The 16,024-nt window shown below is 41.7% G+C and overlaps 1 protein-coding gene across 1 annotated transcript in view; it reads left to right on the forward strand.

The window, feature by feature from the left end:
- The window catches only part of LOC117545761 (nucleoprotein TPR-like), a gene marked incomplete at its 5' end in the record, with an annotated part of 79,873 nt that overhangs the window by 61,458 nt on the left and 2,391 nt on the right, over positions 1 to 16,024 (forward strand). The window contains 17 exons of the mRNA XM_034215713.1: positions 1,098 to 1,283; positions 1,397 to 1,508; positions 1,613 to 1,806; positions 2,548 to 2,618; positions 2,861 to 3,060; positions 4,752 to 4,946; positions 5,228 to 5,313; positions 9,097 to 9,171; positions 9,413 to 9,652; positions 10,503 to 10,653; positions 10,734 to 10,927; positions 12,111 to 12,182; positions 12,322 to 12,413; positions 13,019 to 13,131; positions 13,209 to 13,307; positions 13,969 to 14,110; positions 14,230 to 14,327. Of these exons, the coding sequence (XP_034071604.1) occupies positions 1,098 to 1,283; positions 1,397 to 1,508; positions 1,613 to 1,806; positions 2,548 to 2,618; positions 2,861 to 3,060; positions 4,752 to 4,946; positions 5,228 to 5,313; positions 9,097 to 9,171; positions 9,413 to 9,652; positions 10,503 to 10,653; positions 10,734 to 10,927; positions 12,111 to 12,182; positions 12,322 to 12,413; positions 13,019 to 13,131; positions 13,209 to 13,307; positions 13,969 to 14,110; positions 14,230 to 14,327 (2,320 nt within the window). The remainder of the gene's footprint in view (positions 1 to 1,097; positions 1,284 to 1,396; positions 1,509 to 1,612; positions 1,807 to 2,547; positions 2,619 to 2,860; positions 3,061 to 4,751; positions 4,947 to 5,227; positions 5,314 to 9,096; positions 9,172 to 9,412; positions 9,653 to 10,502; positions 10,654 to 10,733; positions 10,928 to 12,110; positions 12,183 to 12,321; positions 12,414 to 13,018; positions 13,132 to 13,208; positions 13,308 to 13,968; positions 14,111 to 14,229; positions 14,328 to 16,024) is intronic.

Below are 16,024 nucleotides of genomic sequence, written 5' to 3' on the forward strand. Positions count from 1 at the left end.
TCCCTACTTTTTTTGCTAACCTAAGTTATTTCCTTTCCTTTATATCCAATTCACCTGCATCAGGCTCTCTATTTTTTTACAAGTAACGCGTTACTGTAACGCCGTTATTTTTTGCAGTAACTAGTACTCTGACGCATTACTTTTTAAATTCAGTAACTCAGTTACCGTTACTACATGGTGCGTTACTGCGTTAGTTTTTTTATATATAGTCAACAGCCAGGCGAACAGAGATGAGAACTGTACTTAAGTACAGTACTTGAGTAAATGTACTTAGATACTTCCTGTGTCACATGCGGAGACGCGCTGTGGGCGTGTTTGTGTTGTTTACTAACAAGACTATCATGGCGGCGGCGGAGCTCAAGTCTAGTTTCTCCACCTGGAGATATTCTCACTATTTCACTTTTGTCGAGCACAAAGAAAAGAACGTTTTAGTTAAATGTAAGTTGTGTCTTGGCGGGTCAAAGATCCTATCTACTGCCCAAACCAGTCATTCAAATCTCTTAAAACATCTGCAAAAACAACATGCTGGGACGAAGCTAGTAGCTAAGACCACAGAGACTCATCCAACGCCACTCCACCTCCACCTAAGCAACAGCGGCTGGATTTTAACCAAGGGACTGCTAGCCAGGTAAAAGTCGATAAAGCCATTGCACGGTATGTTGTAGAACACATGCAGGCTATTGCTACAGTGGAGTCACCCGCTTTCAGGGAGCTAGTTAGCATGATAGCATGTCCGGGCGGCATATGGGACGGAAAACTTTTTCCAACTACCTGGAGAAAGAATATACAAAAATGGAAAGCCAGCTAATATCGATGCAATCCAGATTGCATATAAGGCATGTCAAGTTGATCAACAGATTGTATTATTCTCCAATGCAATAACAGTACTGAAATGAAGGCTATAAGGGCATTAATGGGAGCCCTTTTTTCAAGTAACTAAAACGTTACTTTTCACAGTAACGCATTACTTTTGGGTTTATGTAACTAGTAAAGTAACTGAGTTACTTTTGAAATGAAGTAACTAGTAATGGTAACTAGTTACTGGTTTTCAGTAACTAGCACAACACTGCTCATTACTAATTGTCCCTTTTTGTCAGATGGTTGAAGAGCGTGAAGCCGACATCAAGCGTCTGCAGGAGCAGCTAACTGAAGCTAACAAAGCTAACCGAGCAACGCAGGCCTGCCAGAACCAGAGTTCCCAGTCCATCCAGGCCAGTGATGCTAACGTTGCTACTGACGCTAACCATGCCCAACAAGAGGAGCTTGCAAAACTCAGACAAGAGGTACTTCATAAATCACAATTGATATTGTTTTTTTTTTCATTTCATATAGGGGTTGTAGTATACCTTTGATCATGTCGGAGTAGCAGTTTGAGTTGTTTGTTGTTCCCCTGCAGATGTCTGAAAGCAAGGCCAGAGAGGAGCAGCTCAAAAAGCAGATAGCTGAAAAAGAGGAAAAGACTAAAAAGGTCTTCATGGGAGCCAAGACCAAAATCAACCAACTAAACAGTAAGTCCCATGAGCATGTACACTACGTTGAAAACATGCTGGAGCTCCTTTGTTCCGTTGGCTTAAGAGTAACTTGAGTGTGTTAACTACACCTTGACCTTTAGGTGCTAAGGTGCAGCTCAGTAAGGCGATAGAGGAGATGAAACAGAGTAAGGAAGAGCTGGAGGTGAGGATGAACGCCCTCAAGTCTCAGTATGAAGGACGACTTCTGCGGCTGGACAGAGAGCTGAGAGAACTGAGAGGGACACAGGCACAGTCGGACCCCCGAGAGGAGCCCCAGGACCAGAGTGGAGCTAAGGTACATGTGGACAGGACGTGAAGGTCCTGACACTGAGGCCACTCATCATTACATCACTTTGTCTCATCGAAATACAGAGAACGATTTGTTCTGTAATCATGTGTATGATGTCTGTGCAACTGAAAATCAGTTGCTGTCTAGACCAACCTTTTTGAGACTGAGTATGGAGGGCTCCTTGTTTGATATCATCTTTCTGAAGAATATATATCTGCAGTTTTCCTTTAAATAATGAATGTTATGCATTGAATAGGCCATATATATAAAAGTTATGTTTACTTATTACCGTTTCCGAACAATAATTATTATATATGAATACTTACTATACATTCTTATTATTATTATATATAGCTACAGTCTATGGTCAACACGGGTCTAAAATACTTTAAAGTTACAGCAGACGATCCAAAGTCACTTTTCTACCCCTTGTAGTTTATTCAAAAATATAATTTTTTATGTTAAGCTTGTTATTTTCTGGAAGAAAAAAGTTATTTATTTATTTAGCGACGATTGCGCTATTTTTAGAAGAATATTCCTATAATTGCCATCTCAAAGATCTTTAATGCTTACAAGAATGGCACCTTCTTACAGTTCCCCTTTCCTCTTATCCTTCCATTTTTCCAAATATAACAACCCTATTTTGAAATAACTTTTTTTTTCTTAATTCCAGTAACGCTGTGTTTCAATTTCCACAATTATTTCTGTGATTTGATTGCAATCTTACAAACGTGTGTGTGTCCTCAGGCGGGGGATCAGGCCAGACCTGCAGACCAGAGACAGATCTCTCTGAAGAGTCCTACTCAAGACCGGGGAAGGTAACTAATCAAGACATACAGCCCTAAATAGGGTTAGAAGGCATTTTGATTCACCACATTCCTAGACATTTTCTTTTTACAGTCATGGGTGTTATCTGACAGGTCTAGCTTCACATTGTTAATAATTCCTCAGAACCATATTAGAAAGAATCTATTAAAAACTGAAAGCGCTAAGTTGTTTACAGTATCAAACTAACACATAACAAATTGCTCAAGACAACTCTTCATGCTTTTTCCTTCAGCTCCAGCCTGTCCGACCCCCCCACTGCAAACATCCGCCCCACCACAAGTACTCCATCTCCTAGCAACAAGCCAAGCCCCTCCCAAGGTAGCAAGTCCACACCTCGTGCCAGCATCCGGCCAATGGTTACCCCAGCAACTGTGTCCATCCCAACACCTACCGCCACTGTCATGCCGACCACACAGACTGACAGTCAAGAGGGTGAGAGCAAAAAACAAAAGTCAAATTAGTAAAGAAAACAGTAGATATTGAGTCATGGAAATGAGTCGGCATTTAAGCACTTCCAAGCTCACTCGTAAAGTCAACGTTTTTTTTTTTCAGCCTGAAATGCCTGAAACAAGGTCTTTGGTTTACGAAAGACATCTGAAGAGATGTTTAACGTTTGGTTCTACGACATAAAACATGTCAGTAAATACCCCACTGGTGCATGTCTGAAGATGTCTTAAAAACTGCGTCTCAAGTTACCAAATGAGACTACTAAACATCATCATGCTGAATATTAGTCGCCTTTAGCTTAGCCGTGGTGACGTGAAGTCATGGGACTATAGTTTGTATATTGCCTAACGTTAGCTTTTCATTTCTGGCGAGTGGTGTTTATACGTGGAGGGTTTCATAAACCTGTGTTTACCACATATCTTATCCTGCAATATCCACAATATTTCGAAACCAAATGGGAAAATCACAATGCTTTTTATGGCGGGAACCCTTGCGATGCTAACTTCCGACTGGGCATACAAAAATATGTAATTTCCGCAAGACTCTATGGCAGAGGTGGGGAACCTTTTTCCTCTCAAGGGCCATTTCAATGTTTACAATATCCTCAGAGGGCCGTACAAATTATTGACCTCTGCTTAAAAAAACTAAAATCACAGCCCACTCATTTCATTCTGTGCAAGGAAAAAGCAACCTCTTAATCCAGATATCTTACCATGACTCGCGCATGCATGCATGTGCACGGTGTGGCGTGACCACCCAAACAGAAAGATATGGACACAAGATGTGTGCAAATGTATTTAGTTTCCTATCCATGTGAACATGATTTTAAGTGGGGGGGGACCTAACCTCCTCTAGGGGGGTCCGGGAGCATGCTCCCCCGGGAAGATTATTTTTTAAATATTGAAGTTAAAAGCATCAATCTGGTGCACTTTGAGAGCAAAATTAGGAGATCTATGGATACATCTCTCAACACCCAGATGAAACAGAACTGGAAGCAGATTTATTTTTCTTTATGAATATTTGACTAATTCAAACTGTATTCTTCTTTATTAATAACAACTTTTTTTTACTGTCATATAGTATTTTATACCTGTTAAACCTATACATTATTCTCTTATTTTTTTATAACTATAATGATCATATAAAGATGTGCCTTTACCTCACTGGTTGTAGAAAAAGCGTCTTATATTCGTTAGCATAGCTAGCTAACCAGATGCTAATAACAACAAAGTTATTGACTGTATGATCAGTATGACAGATGAGCAGATCGCCACTGGGCTTTCAACTAAAGACACAGCCACGCAGAAACTGCGGCATGTGTACGGCTCCTTATCGGTACTGCAATTTCTGAAGTGCTGGAGCGGCGTTCTGGTGCTCTCCGTCAGAACTGCACCCTTGTCGAGACATATACCACGTGATGACACGTTAGGCTCGTGTTGTGTTCAAGGACCCTGACCTTGGCCAGGAAAAACAGGCACTCGCTTGTTTAATTTTTTTGCGGTCTAGATTTCTTACATTTTTTTCTTTTTTGCGTGTGTTTATAAATTACCTCGAGGGCCGTACCAAATTGTCTCGCGGGCCGTATACGGCCCGGAGGCCGGAGGTTCCCCCCCCCCTGCTCTATGGTAACATGTTACTGTGTCTGTGTCAGATTAACATAATGTGTCCCCCTGCAGTGCTGATGGGTGCAGGAGCCGCTGTGCACTCCACCAGCTCCAGTCTGGTGAACACACCCACTTCAATGACTCAGCCAACCAGCACCCAGGCCACAGCTTTTGTCCAGCCCACCCAGCAGCAGGCAGCCAATCAGGACGCAGGCCCCAGTATGGATGCAGAGCGACCATCTACGTCCTCTTTTCTGAGTGGAACAGGTGAGCAGGACGTTGTGCTTAAACCATCATGCAGCCACCCTGCAACTGCTCAGATAAACAACATGAAACACATTACAAGAACAAAACACACTGTTGTTGGCTGTAGCGTGTTATGCATACATACACATCGATGTCAAGATAAAATCGTATGTGTAATTGGTTTTACTTAAAGTACAGAGTTATGGGTTTTGGCAGGACTAGATTGAATGAAATGTTCAATATAATCTGAATAGTGTTACCTGATATACTGATGTCATCCTGTGTGTGTTTGATGTTTAAAGCAGGTTCAAAGCGAAGCATAGAGGATGAAGACGGGGAAGAGGAGAACACACCTCCGACCTTGAAAAAACAAAAGATAGCACTGCAGGTAAACACACGGGTGACGGAGCATGTGATTATTGCTTTTTCCTAAAGTATTCTATGTATATATCCTTTCAGTGTGGTACTGGGATCACACCTAATATGTGTTTCAAAAGGAGAAGTATTTAACATGTACTGAATTTATTCTATATACTATCATCCAACAAATAATTCTTTGTTGGATGATAGTAAGGTTGCATTCACACCTAATAGTCCGCTTCTCTGGTGCACCAGACGACAGTTTGTTACATTGTTTCATTTTTCAGAAGGTTCGGTTTGCGTTCACACGAGCAAAACTCAAACGGACTATAAACTTTAAACACAAGTCATGTGCACGGAAATGCTGTTCAACAATTGGTCAGACATTAAGGGGGTAAAAACGCAAATCCCGGCAATTTCTACCGGAGCCTCTGCCATGGAGCATCGGCAGGTTATTCTCATACTGCTGTTAATCTGGAGATCAACAGACACTAGCGGCCCGCGCATATGATTATATAATCAGACAACGTCCATTAAAAAGCATTATAACTAGGGCCGGGACTCGATTAAAAAAATTAATCTAATTAATTAGAGGCTTTGTAATTAATTAATCGAAATTAATCGCATTTTTAATCACATATAAATATTTGACCTGAGAACAGTGAGAAGCAATTTTTTTCACATGGATTTTAGTATACCATTAGGCGCATTCACACCGCAGTACTTTTCCCACAAAGGTTCATGAGAACTTAGTTCATGAGAACTCTTTGAACCTGGGGGTGGATTAGGCAAATGAAGCCGCTGACGTCACTTCTTCTTCTTCTGCTTTGGGTTTACTGGCAGGCCGCAAACCACTTCACGGCGTATACTGCCGCCCAAAGTCCCCGGCCGGAAGTCCCCGGAGTTGGGGACTGGCTTCAGTAGAAGCTGCTGGGAGTCCCAGCAGCCTTCCGAGTAAATCGCCAGAACGCCGACACCTCCTCATCTCCACCGCTCCCATGTTTTATTTTGTGTTGCCATAAGTTAGTCTCTCTGCGTTTCTGCGCTGGGCTAATGCTAATGCTAATAATGCTAATGCGAGGATAATAAAATGGCGGCTTCACAAAACTTTTTGGGAGTTTTACGGGGCGTGGTTTGCAATCCGCCCAGCCAATCAGAAATATAGCTCTTTTCTCACAAGAGAGCCGTACGAAAGTCCCTGCTCTCTAGCAGCTCTCTGCTCTCTAGCAGGGACTTTCGTGGGGGTAAAAAGGTTCTCATGAACACATTTTAGTACCGGCTCTTTTTGGTGTGAACGCGATAAAAGAGGCTAACGTCCATGCTAGCTTCCACGCTAGCTGCTATATGTTTTGCATTGAGGTGATACTTGAGGCTTGATGTGCTGCGGTGATATGCGAATTCCTTTTTGCATAATTTGCACACAACCGTGCTCTTATCGACGCTTCCATCCGTCCGGTTTTTAAAACAACATTTCCCACTGTTGTTCACTGTGGTTTGTTGTGGTCTGAAGTCATGAACGTTAGTTGGTGCTCCAGTATAATCGGTACGCCTGAAACTCATCCAGTGAGAAACATTCCGTGGTGCAAAAATAAGTGCGATTAAAATGCGTTAATTTTTGTGTAATTAATTAATCTTAATTAACGCGTTAAAGTCCCGGCCCTAATTATAACACATAAGACGTTCTGCAGTAAGGAGGGGCGTTTCACCGACGACAGGTGTTCTTACTTTTATGTAGTTGACGGAGCATTTTAATTTACACGACACTGTTCAACACTTCATTCTGCTTTGCTCTTTAACTTAACAACCGCGGATGTCTTGAAAGACTCTTTCGCTAAAGATTTTTGAAAACATCCGCGTTCTTGTGACACGTAAATACTAGCTTCCTATGTTTTGGTGCGGACTGCGTTCACACCAGCAATGAACCGCTCCAGAGTTCGCAAGCAGAGAGCACGGTCGTGAATTGTCAACGGGGCCTCGCTGCGGGGAAACTATAGCGCTGTTCCCAGTTTGTTCTAATCTGTCAAAATGACGGACTGCTTTCAGATTTTTCCGTCATTGTTAAAAAAAATCCGTCATAGATGGAAAATATTCGGTTAACGCGACCTCTGCTCAGGAGACTCACAAAGTGTCAGAAAGTAAAAGTATATGGGGAAAGTATATATATATATTGTTACGTTCCCTCTTGGCTAGGGGTACAAAAGGGAAACGACACGACCAGATTGGATTTGGTATATGTTACCGGTGGTTTATTTGTAACGGCAACTGAGTAAAATGATGTACACAAACAGCTTGGCCCAACAACGGGTCAAGCTGTCACTATCTCACAAAAGGGTCTCCAAAAGAGAGTTGAATAAAAATAAGAGTGAATAAAATAAACATCAACACTCGGATGTTACAGCAGGATTTTTCCAATTAAGGCGAGACATTTTTTTTACTTAAAGGTATCAGCTAGAAATTTCTCCAGTTAATTACTTACAATAAGGCAATTGTTTTTTGTATTACACATTTCTGAAATAGCATGTTTAAATATGTAAATTATCCATTATCTCATTAAATATGCACATTTTTTAACACATTTCAGGAATCGAAATCTGAACTTTGGATAAAGCCAGGTTCAAAATTCTTGTTTCATTTTGTAGTCATATTAGTATCTAAGGCTTTTACAGAAGGGATATTGGATATCTCTTTTTATCACTCCATAAATCAGAAAATACTGTCAACAGCCCTAAAATATCAATTTTCGCCATGTTTTTAGGTATACAATGTTGTATAATTCAGGCTATGAATTATATATGAACAAACCCTTCTGTAAAAGCCTCCATAATATTGATAGGAATATAACTGGAAGGTTTGGTGTATGTACGTGCTACTGAAGTTGAAATTTCAAACTCAGAGTAGGAGAAAAAACTCATTTTGAGAAAACGACCTTTAAAGATTGCAGTGAGGCGCTAGCTAAACCCTCCTGGATGATGATAGCTTGCGCATCGACGCACTCCGTGAAGGTATTTCATGTTCAGGGTCATTTTTTTTTGTATAACCTTGCTTCGTGCAAGTGACAATTGTTGTCGTCTTCTCTGTGAACGTTTTTTTCGCCGTTCTTTTGCCATTTTGAGATTTCAATTTCTAGCGGAAAGCTAACCAGGAAGTGTTTTAGCACACCACGTGACGCATCTGAACGAATCACGTTGTCAGAAGTTGACACCAGCCAATGAGATTTCGTTTCTTGGTTTAAGACCCTTTTGTGCTTTCACGATTGGTTGCTGATACAAAGGAAATGCACACAGCGGTCGCGGTACTTTATGTTACGTTAGAATGCTAACTTTTGGTGAATTTAGGAGAAATCTACAGACGCAAATAGACAAACTATAGTAAAATAAACACTTAAATGTGTATTTTATACGTTTTCCTTCCAAAAGCCTGAAAGAAAACATGTTATGGAATCAAAATAGCACAGAATCTCAAAATTGACCAGTGCTTGAAAAATGATGTTTTTGCCTGCCGTGTCTCGCCTTAACTGATCAAAGAATGTAAGTGGATGTCAATCATTTGACAAAGTAAGAAAAAGAGTGGTAAATAAAATATTAGCAAAATATACCTCGATCACATACAATAGCTTTGTTTCAAGCATAAGTCTGAATGGCAGTAGTGTAACACGTGTTGTTACTGATAATGTTGAGGTTGGAAACCAACATTCTAAAGCATATCACTTAAGTAGCTGCTCTACCAAGTTTAGTTTTGTCAATCGGCACTGTTTTCAGTTTTCAATGAACTCATTGGTGTTAAGTGAGAGCTGGAACTTGGTATGTTTCAGATGGAAGGTGATGAGGAGATTGTAGAAGAGCTGCAGGACGAGGAAAAGCGTCAGGATTCACCTGAGGACAGTCAGGTCAGTCACCAATGACCTTCATTTTATTGCTATTTAGTTTTGCATGAAATTCCCAACAGATATTCAACAACATTATGACATGTTTTACTCATATCGTGCAGCCCTAGTAGATAAGGATACTACAAACATGCACAGTAGGATAATGGCTTCCAATCGTCTCCACTACTAGGAAAAGAGGTGGAGATTACACTGTTATGATGATTTTAAGATATTGAATAATGTCTTTATGTTTGTGCTGCAGGAGCTTCCGGACGATTGTTTCCCCGTTCTAGCTGAAGATGACGAGGATGTGGAGAGAGTGTCCCAGTCCGTCCCCTCTGACATGATGTCCCCTCAGGGCTCCACTATTATCCGGGACGTCATCGTGATCGACACGGACAGCGAGAGCCGTGAGAGTAGAGAGGGGGAGGAGAAGCAGGATGACGAGGAGGAGGAAGATGACGAGGAGGAGGAGGATGAGGAGGAAGAAGAAGATGACGGGGTGCTGATCTGTTCATTATCTGAAATAGTGTTGCAGTGATGTTTTTTATAGGCCAACCCGGATGTCAGCATCACAATGACTCCCTCAACCAAAAGCAATCGGATTTTTCCATTGGATTTTTTGAATATTGTAGTCAAAGTTAAATCTAGCAAAAAAAACTTTCATGATACTTACACATTTTGTTCAGAAGGATAATCTCCACATATTAACACCACTTTATGATTTTTGAAGTGTTAAAGCAACCTCCAGATGTTAATAGCTATGGTAATGCTAAAACAATATACATCACAGTCACATGACTTCCCCACTGCTAAGCTAAAGGTGGCTAATGTTATGTGTGATGACGTTTACTAGTGTAATTTAGCCACTTGTTAGCAACCATGTTTTCTTGAAAAAGAAGCTTCAGACATTCACAATATTTATGTATTGATGTATTTTATGTCTTAGAAGAAAATGTTCAAATGTCTTCTCCTTGAGTTAACCACAGACCTTATTGCAGGATAACAACCAAAACCAAATCAGAAACGTGGAGACTGCAAAGATTCAAAGGTTTTATTGTCATATGCACAGAGCCACAGTGTAGATATGGCAATGAACATTTTAGGTCCCAGGCTCCTCCAACAATGCAACATAAATCTATATAACACATACAACATTCAACTCGTTTGTTTTTTTTAAACTATTAAAAAAGTGCAAGAAATAACAGAGTATAAATAAAAAAGTGCAATATTATGTTGCAAGACCAAGGTTCAAATAACTGGATGTGGTCAAATGCTCACTGCACCACTCTGTTTTCAGCTTTGTTGCTGTTGTCCCAAGTAAATAACCCTATTTGGTCTCTCTACCTCAGTATAAGGAGGAAGAGGATGATGATGAAGATGAGGAGGCTGGTGAGAGCGGGATGAGAGGAGGAGAGGAAGGCAGGGAGGCAGAGGAGGAGGAAGGAGAGCCGTCAGAAGTGTGTGGAGCGTCTTCAGACTCGCAGCAGCCGTCCCACAGCAGTGAGGCCCCCCCCCTCCCCCTCACTCATTCTCTGGCCCTCTTGTTGAAGCCCTCTAATGTGAGTTCCCCTCTCTTCCAGATGAAGGCAGCAGCAGCGCCACATCGGAGTCCGAGCCCCCCCGAGAGCTTGTACACTTCCCCCCAACCTCCTCTACACCCTCCCCCTCCTCCCTCACCCCCCGCCTGCCACACCCACGCAGGCCCCCTCACCCCCTCCCACCAAGACTCTATATCCAACCCCCGGTTCAAGAGCTGGGACCCCCACACACACAGGTAAACACACAGGTACATCAAATAAAAAACACAGTCATGCTTAAGTTAGATATAGCTTTATAACTCGAGATGCAACCCTTTTTTCCTCAACCCTTGAATGGAAAGTCTCATGATTGTCTATGTTCTACATTACACTGTTATTACACTTAACACATTAATACACTCCTATTACACCCATGTTACACAACTTTTACACATTATATCCATGTTCTCCCATGATACACTGTTATTTCACCCTTAATAAACCCATAGTACACTGTAATTACACCTACATTACAAATGAATACAACCCTCTTACACCCATGTTACACTGTTATTACACTTGTATATTATACCCATGATACACAGTCATTTCACCTATATTACACGTTTATTGCACCCATTTTACACACAGCCTGTCAAATGACTGCATCCCCCAGAAACCATTTACGGCTTGCCAAATGTAATAGTAATTAATAAAGATTGAATGTAATAGATTACTAATCAGTAACATATGGAAGCCCTGAGAGGCAGTTAGAAAGAAAAAACAGCTGATACATTTTCTGGAACTAATCTAGATGGGTTTGTCTCCTGTACAAACTTACTTAAGAGTTTTTTTCCAGGCAAAATGTTTTTGTGGAGTTCTGTGGAACAGATGAGGGTTATAATAAAAACATGTGTACTGCTAACACAATATGTACCTTTTAATGTTTAGGGTACAAACATTAAAACTCATCTGGAAGAAAATATGAATGCTTTAGTGGTGCATATCAGCCTCTTATGTAAACTGAGTAGAACGGTCATATAACTACCAACCTTCATATTGGAGGGTTGGTGGTTCCGTTCCCAGCCCCCGCAGTCAACATGCTGATGTGTCCTTGGGCAAGAAGCGTAACCCAAAATGGCTCCCCATGGCCAACGTGCTGTGTGTGAATGATGTGTACCTATGCAAAAGCGCTTTAAGGCATCTTAAAAACTGGAAAATCGCTATACAGTCCATTTGCCATTACAACAAATAGATGTTGGCTAAATCTGTTGTTTGGTCATAAAAACAAAGAGAAAATGATTTGATTAGATGCACTTACGCTGTGAAATGTTTTTTTAAATGTAAAATGAGTGTTGTAGCTGCTGTGAAAATGTCCTGTAATAATAATCTTGAATGAATAGAATACAGTGATGTCCTGTGTTCTGTTTGTTTAATCAGAGACAGTCCTCTCAGCTGCGCAGACCCTCAGTGGGACGCGGACCTCAGCTCACCCCGGGAATAGGCAGCATGGTGAGAGACGGAGTGTGTGTCCAGGGGTTAGAATACTGTAATGTTGTCAGACACAATCCTACCTGTGTAACTAGTCTAAAGACTGTGTGTGAAGCATGTGAGGTGTTACTGTGTCTCAGTCAGTGTGTGTGTGTTGCAGCAACATTTCTTTGATGATGACGACAGGATGGTTCCCAGTACTCCCACCCTGGTGGTCCCACACCGCACCGATGGCTTTGCTGAGGCCATACAGTAAGATCTGACACAGAGGAACACAACATGTTGGATGTTATTAAATATCTAGAGTGTCAGTGAATAACCTGCTGGGCTTCATTCTGTGTGATTGTAGTGAGAGAGGATATCAGGTCAGTCAGGTGCTGCACTCTAAACTCTATTTACCTTTTCTTTACAATCTAATCTCCCTTGTGATAGAAAATAGACAAACATTAGGGAGAAATCTCAAATGAGTCAAACTAGAGTGTGTGGTCCTTGTGATTTATTTCTTAAATCACATTTCTGCCCCTATGGTTGTATATACGTTTGCTTTTTAACATTGTTGTAAAGTTTAAAATGACCATAACAGGCGTTTCTTTTGTTACCTCATTAGAAAGCATAATACTTAAAAAAAAAAAAAAAAACTAACAATGAAAAAAATGTATGTATATAATCATAGGATGAAGTAATAAATATACCTGTTCAAAAAAGAATGTGCAATAAAAGATCAAATAAGAGAACAAAATGTATGTAAAGATAAGAAGTTAAAGTAAAAGCAACTAGAACTCCATCCAAACAACCTCTCACTTTAAAAGCCTAACTTGTATGAGTAGAGAGCTTCATGGCGACTCCCTGTCTCTCAGCTCTCCTCAGGTGACGGGTCTGTCCACCAGGTTCAGGTTCGGACCCCCAGAAGACCTGCTGCCTCAGACCTCAGCCTCTCACTCTGACCTGGGACAGCTGGCCTCGCAAGGAGGTAACACATACCACCACACACACCTAAACTTACCTCCAGCAGTGACATGTTGATGGACTTCCTAACCCTGTGTTCAGGTCTGGGGATGTACGAGTCCCCTCTGTTCCTGGCTGCTCACGATGAAGATGGAGGAGGGAGGAGCGTTCCCACCACCCCCCTGCAGGTGGCTGCACCAGGTGAGACACAGGCTCTGTACTAGATGATTCATGATTCTGCAAAGCCAACCGCTTCAACACGTGCATTTCTGTTTATCCACGGCATTCATTTTGTTATTCTACAGTATTGTTGTTTTATAGTTATTTGTTAATGTAACCCAATTTGTGTTCTTTGAAATTGAAAAGGATATCGCATGGTGTTTGTTACTTTCGTTGCAGTTGTATATGTCTTAAGTGTAATTTGGCTTGGCTTCCTATTTGTGGACATGCTTTTATTTTGAAGGAGAGGTAGCGCTGTTGACAGGAAGTTGTTGTTGCTATGGAAACAACGTGACGGAGATCAACGGAGAAAAGTAATATCTACATATAAAGACGGAGAAAGTAAACAATAACGTTTATGGTTAAGTGTTAGCACCCCCCGAAGAGGCACAAGCTCTTACGTTGATATTTGAGTTTTCAATAAATTCAATCAGAAAAAAAACGAATAACGAAATTGAAACCTGAATAGTACTCCAACGAACGAATATTCGGGTGCAGCCCTACAAGGTGGAGATAAAAAAAATACTGAAAGAATTTGGAAATCTTGATTTCGATTAGATCAACATCTCGTTTGATAGATTTTACTTGAAAAATGGTGACGCACTGCACATTGTGACGTGTGAATCATGACTCTGTCTGTCAGTGACCGTCTTCACGGAGTCTCTGCCCTCAGACAGTGGTGACAACATGGCATCCCAGTCGGTTCCCATGGTAACCACATCCACTGGGATGGCGTCTGCTGCAGATGATGGGGACGAAGTGTTCATGGAGCAGGAGGGAGAGGGGTGAGCAGCTTATTGAATCCCTTTCCTAATCGTCTGAAGTATCTGTGTAAACAATGTGTTCCATTTGACTGAGAACAGATTTGGATGGAGTGTCTGAGTTCAGTGTTTGTGTTTTGCAGTGCTGGTATTGAATCTTCTCTGGACAGCCAGACAGACCTGGAGTCAGCAGGTCAGCAGAGTGATGATGCTTCACTGCCCTCTACCAGCCAGGAGCCTGGTACTGTACTCTGTCTTCTGACCAGCATTAACTCTTCATTGTGAACCCAACTAAGGTTTTCTGGGATGTTAACAGAACTGCTGCGACTACTGTCAAAAGGCTGCATTTACACATGCTAACAGCTTCCACATTAACGATCAGTGTATGTTTTGGTCATAGCTCACGACAGGCCGTGGTATATGGTCATCATATCACAGTTAAGGGGCGTGGTTCGCTTCTCGTCGGGCCGAACCACGCCCCTTAACTGTGATATGATGATCCTGATGAGGGTGAGCAAATATGATCACATCACCCCCATCCTTAAAGCACTACACTGGCTCCCCGTGGAACTGAGGGTCGAATTCAAGGTCTCCGTCCTCACCCACCAGTGTGCCCATGGAACTGCCCCTCCCTACCTCAAGGAACTCCTCACCCCCCATACCTCCTTGTGGACTACCCGCTCCAGCAACTCCTACCTCCTCAAACCCCCCAGGACTAAGCTCCGTACTATGGGAGACCGGGCCTTCTGTTCGGCCGCTCCCAGTCTGTGGAATGCTCTCCCCGACCAAATGAGAGCACCACAGACCGTGGAGGCTTTTAAAAAAGGCCTCAAAACCCATCCTTTGCCTAGACCTTTTATTTATTACCACCCTTTTATTTTATTGTTTGTTTGTTATTGCTTTTTATTAATTCTACCGTGTAGTATAATGTTCTTATACTGTTCATGCTCACTGCTTGTAGCACTTTGGGATTTGAAGTCAAATATGAAGTGCTTTATAAATGGAACCCATTATTATTATTATATAATGAGCATATGTCACGGCCTGAAGTGAGCTATTGCTTTTATAAAACGGTTACCAAGTGTGGCAATATGAAAGAAAAATACACACTCTAATTTAAATAGTTTTTATTAGTAAATAATGTTGTTCAAAATAAAATAGTCCCTCCGTTGCCTTCTGCACGAAACATAGTGCGAGGTGGTTGCTATGCAACAACACTAACAGCTAGCGAACATATTACACAGAGAGCGTTGATCCATTATTTGGCTATTTATTTAATGTGTATGTTGCCGTTTATTGTGCAGCCACTGAAAACCTGTCCAGCATCAGTAGCATGGCTTACGAGGTTACTTGTATAGGTTGAGGTTGTTCTGGCTGTTGCTTGGCGTGGTCAGAATATTGCTCCACTTTCTCCGGTCCCGAGATTCTGCTTCCAGTAGCTCTGGAGAGAGCTTTCACACCTGTGGCCACTAACGGTCATCATGTCTCTGCTTTGTTTCAAATATTGCACTTTTGTCATCAAAGCTTTTGAATGGTGGCACTTCTCCAGTTGGTCTGCCTGCTCTTCACGTAGCTCTGCATGTCGTCGTTTAGGTGCTTTTTTTTCTGGAGATAGGCATAGCTCAATCCACTCCTCCATAGTAAGACCCCCCCGGAGGTCCAAGTTAAGTAAGGGATAATGTGCAGCGAGGCGGTCATTATGGGTAAAACAATCAAAAGTAGTCCGTTGTTACTGTTTGAACTAACGTAGCAACGGCAGGAACTGCTTCCATAGCGTTTTTGAGGAGCTTTTTGATTACAGATTTGAAAACATCATTGCTTGCTTTAAAAGTAGCACCATTCATTATAGCAAACCTTGGAAAGTATCTAGAGACCCCTGCCCTAATGACAAAGTAACTGGCAACTGAATATGTGTCGTCGTCTGATGTCTATGTCTGG

This window comes from Gymnodraco acuticeps, unplaced genomic scaffold (genome assembly GCF_902827175.1).
Source record: "Gymnodraco acuticeps unplaced genomic scaffold, fGymAcu1.1, whole genome shotgun sequence".
Classification (NCBI taxonomy): Eukaryota; Metazoa; Chordata; class Actinopteri; order Perciformes; family Bathydraconidae; genus Gymnodraco; species Gymnodraco acuticeps.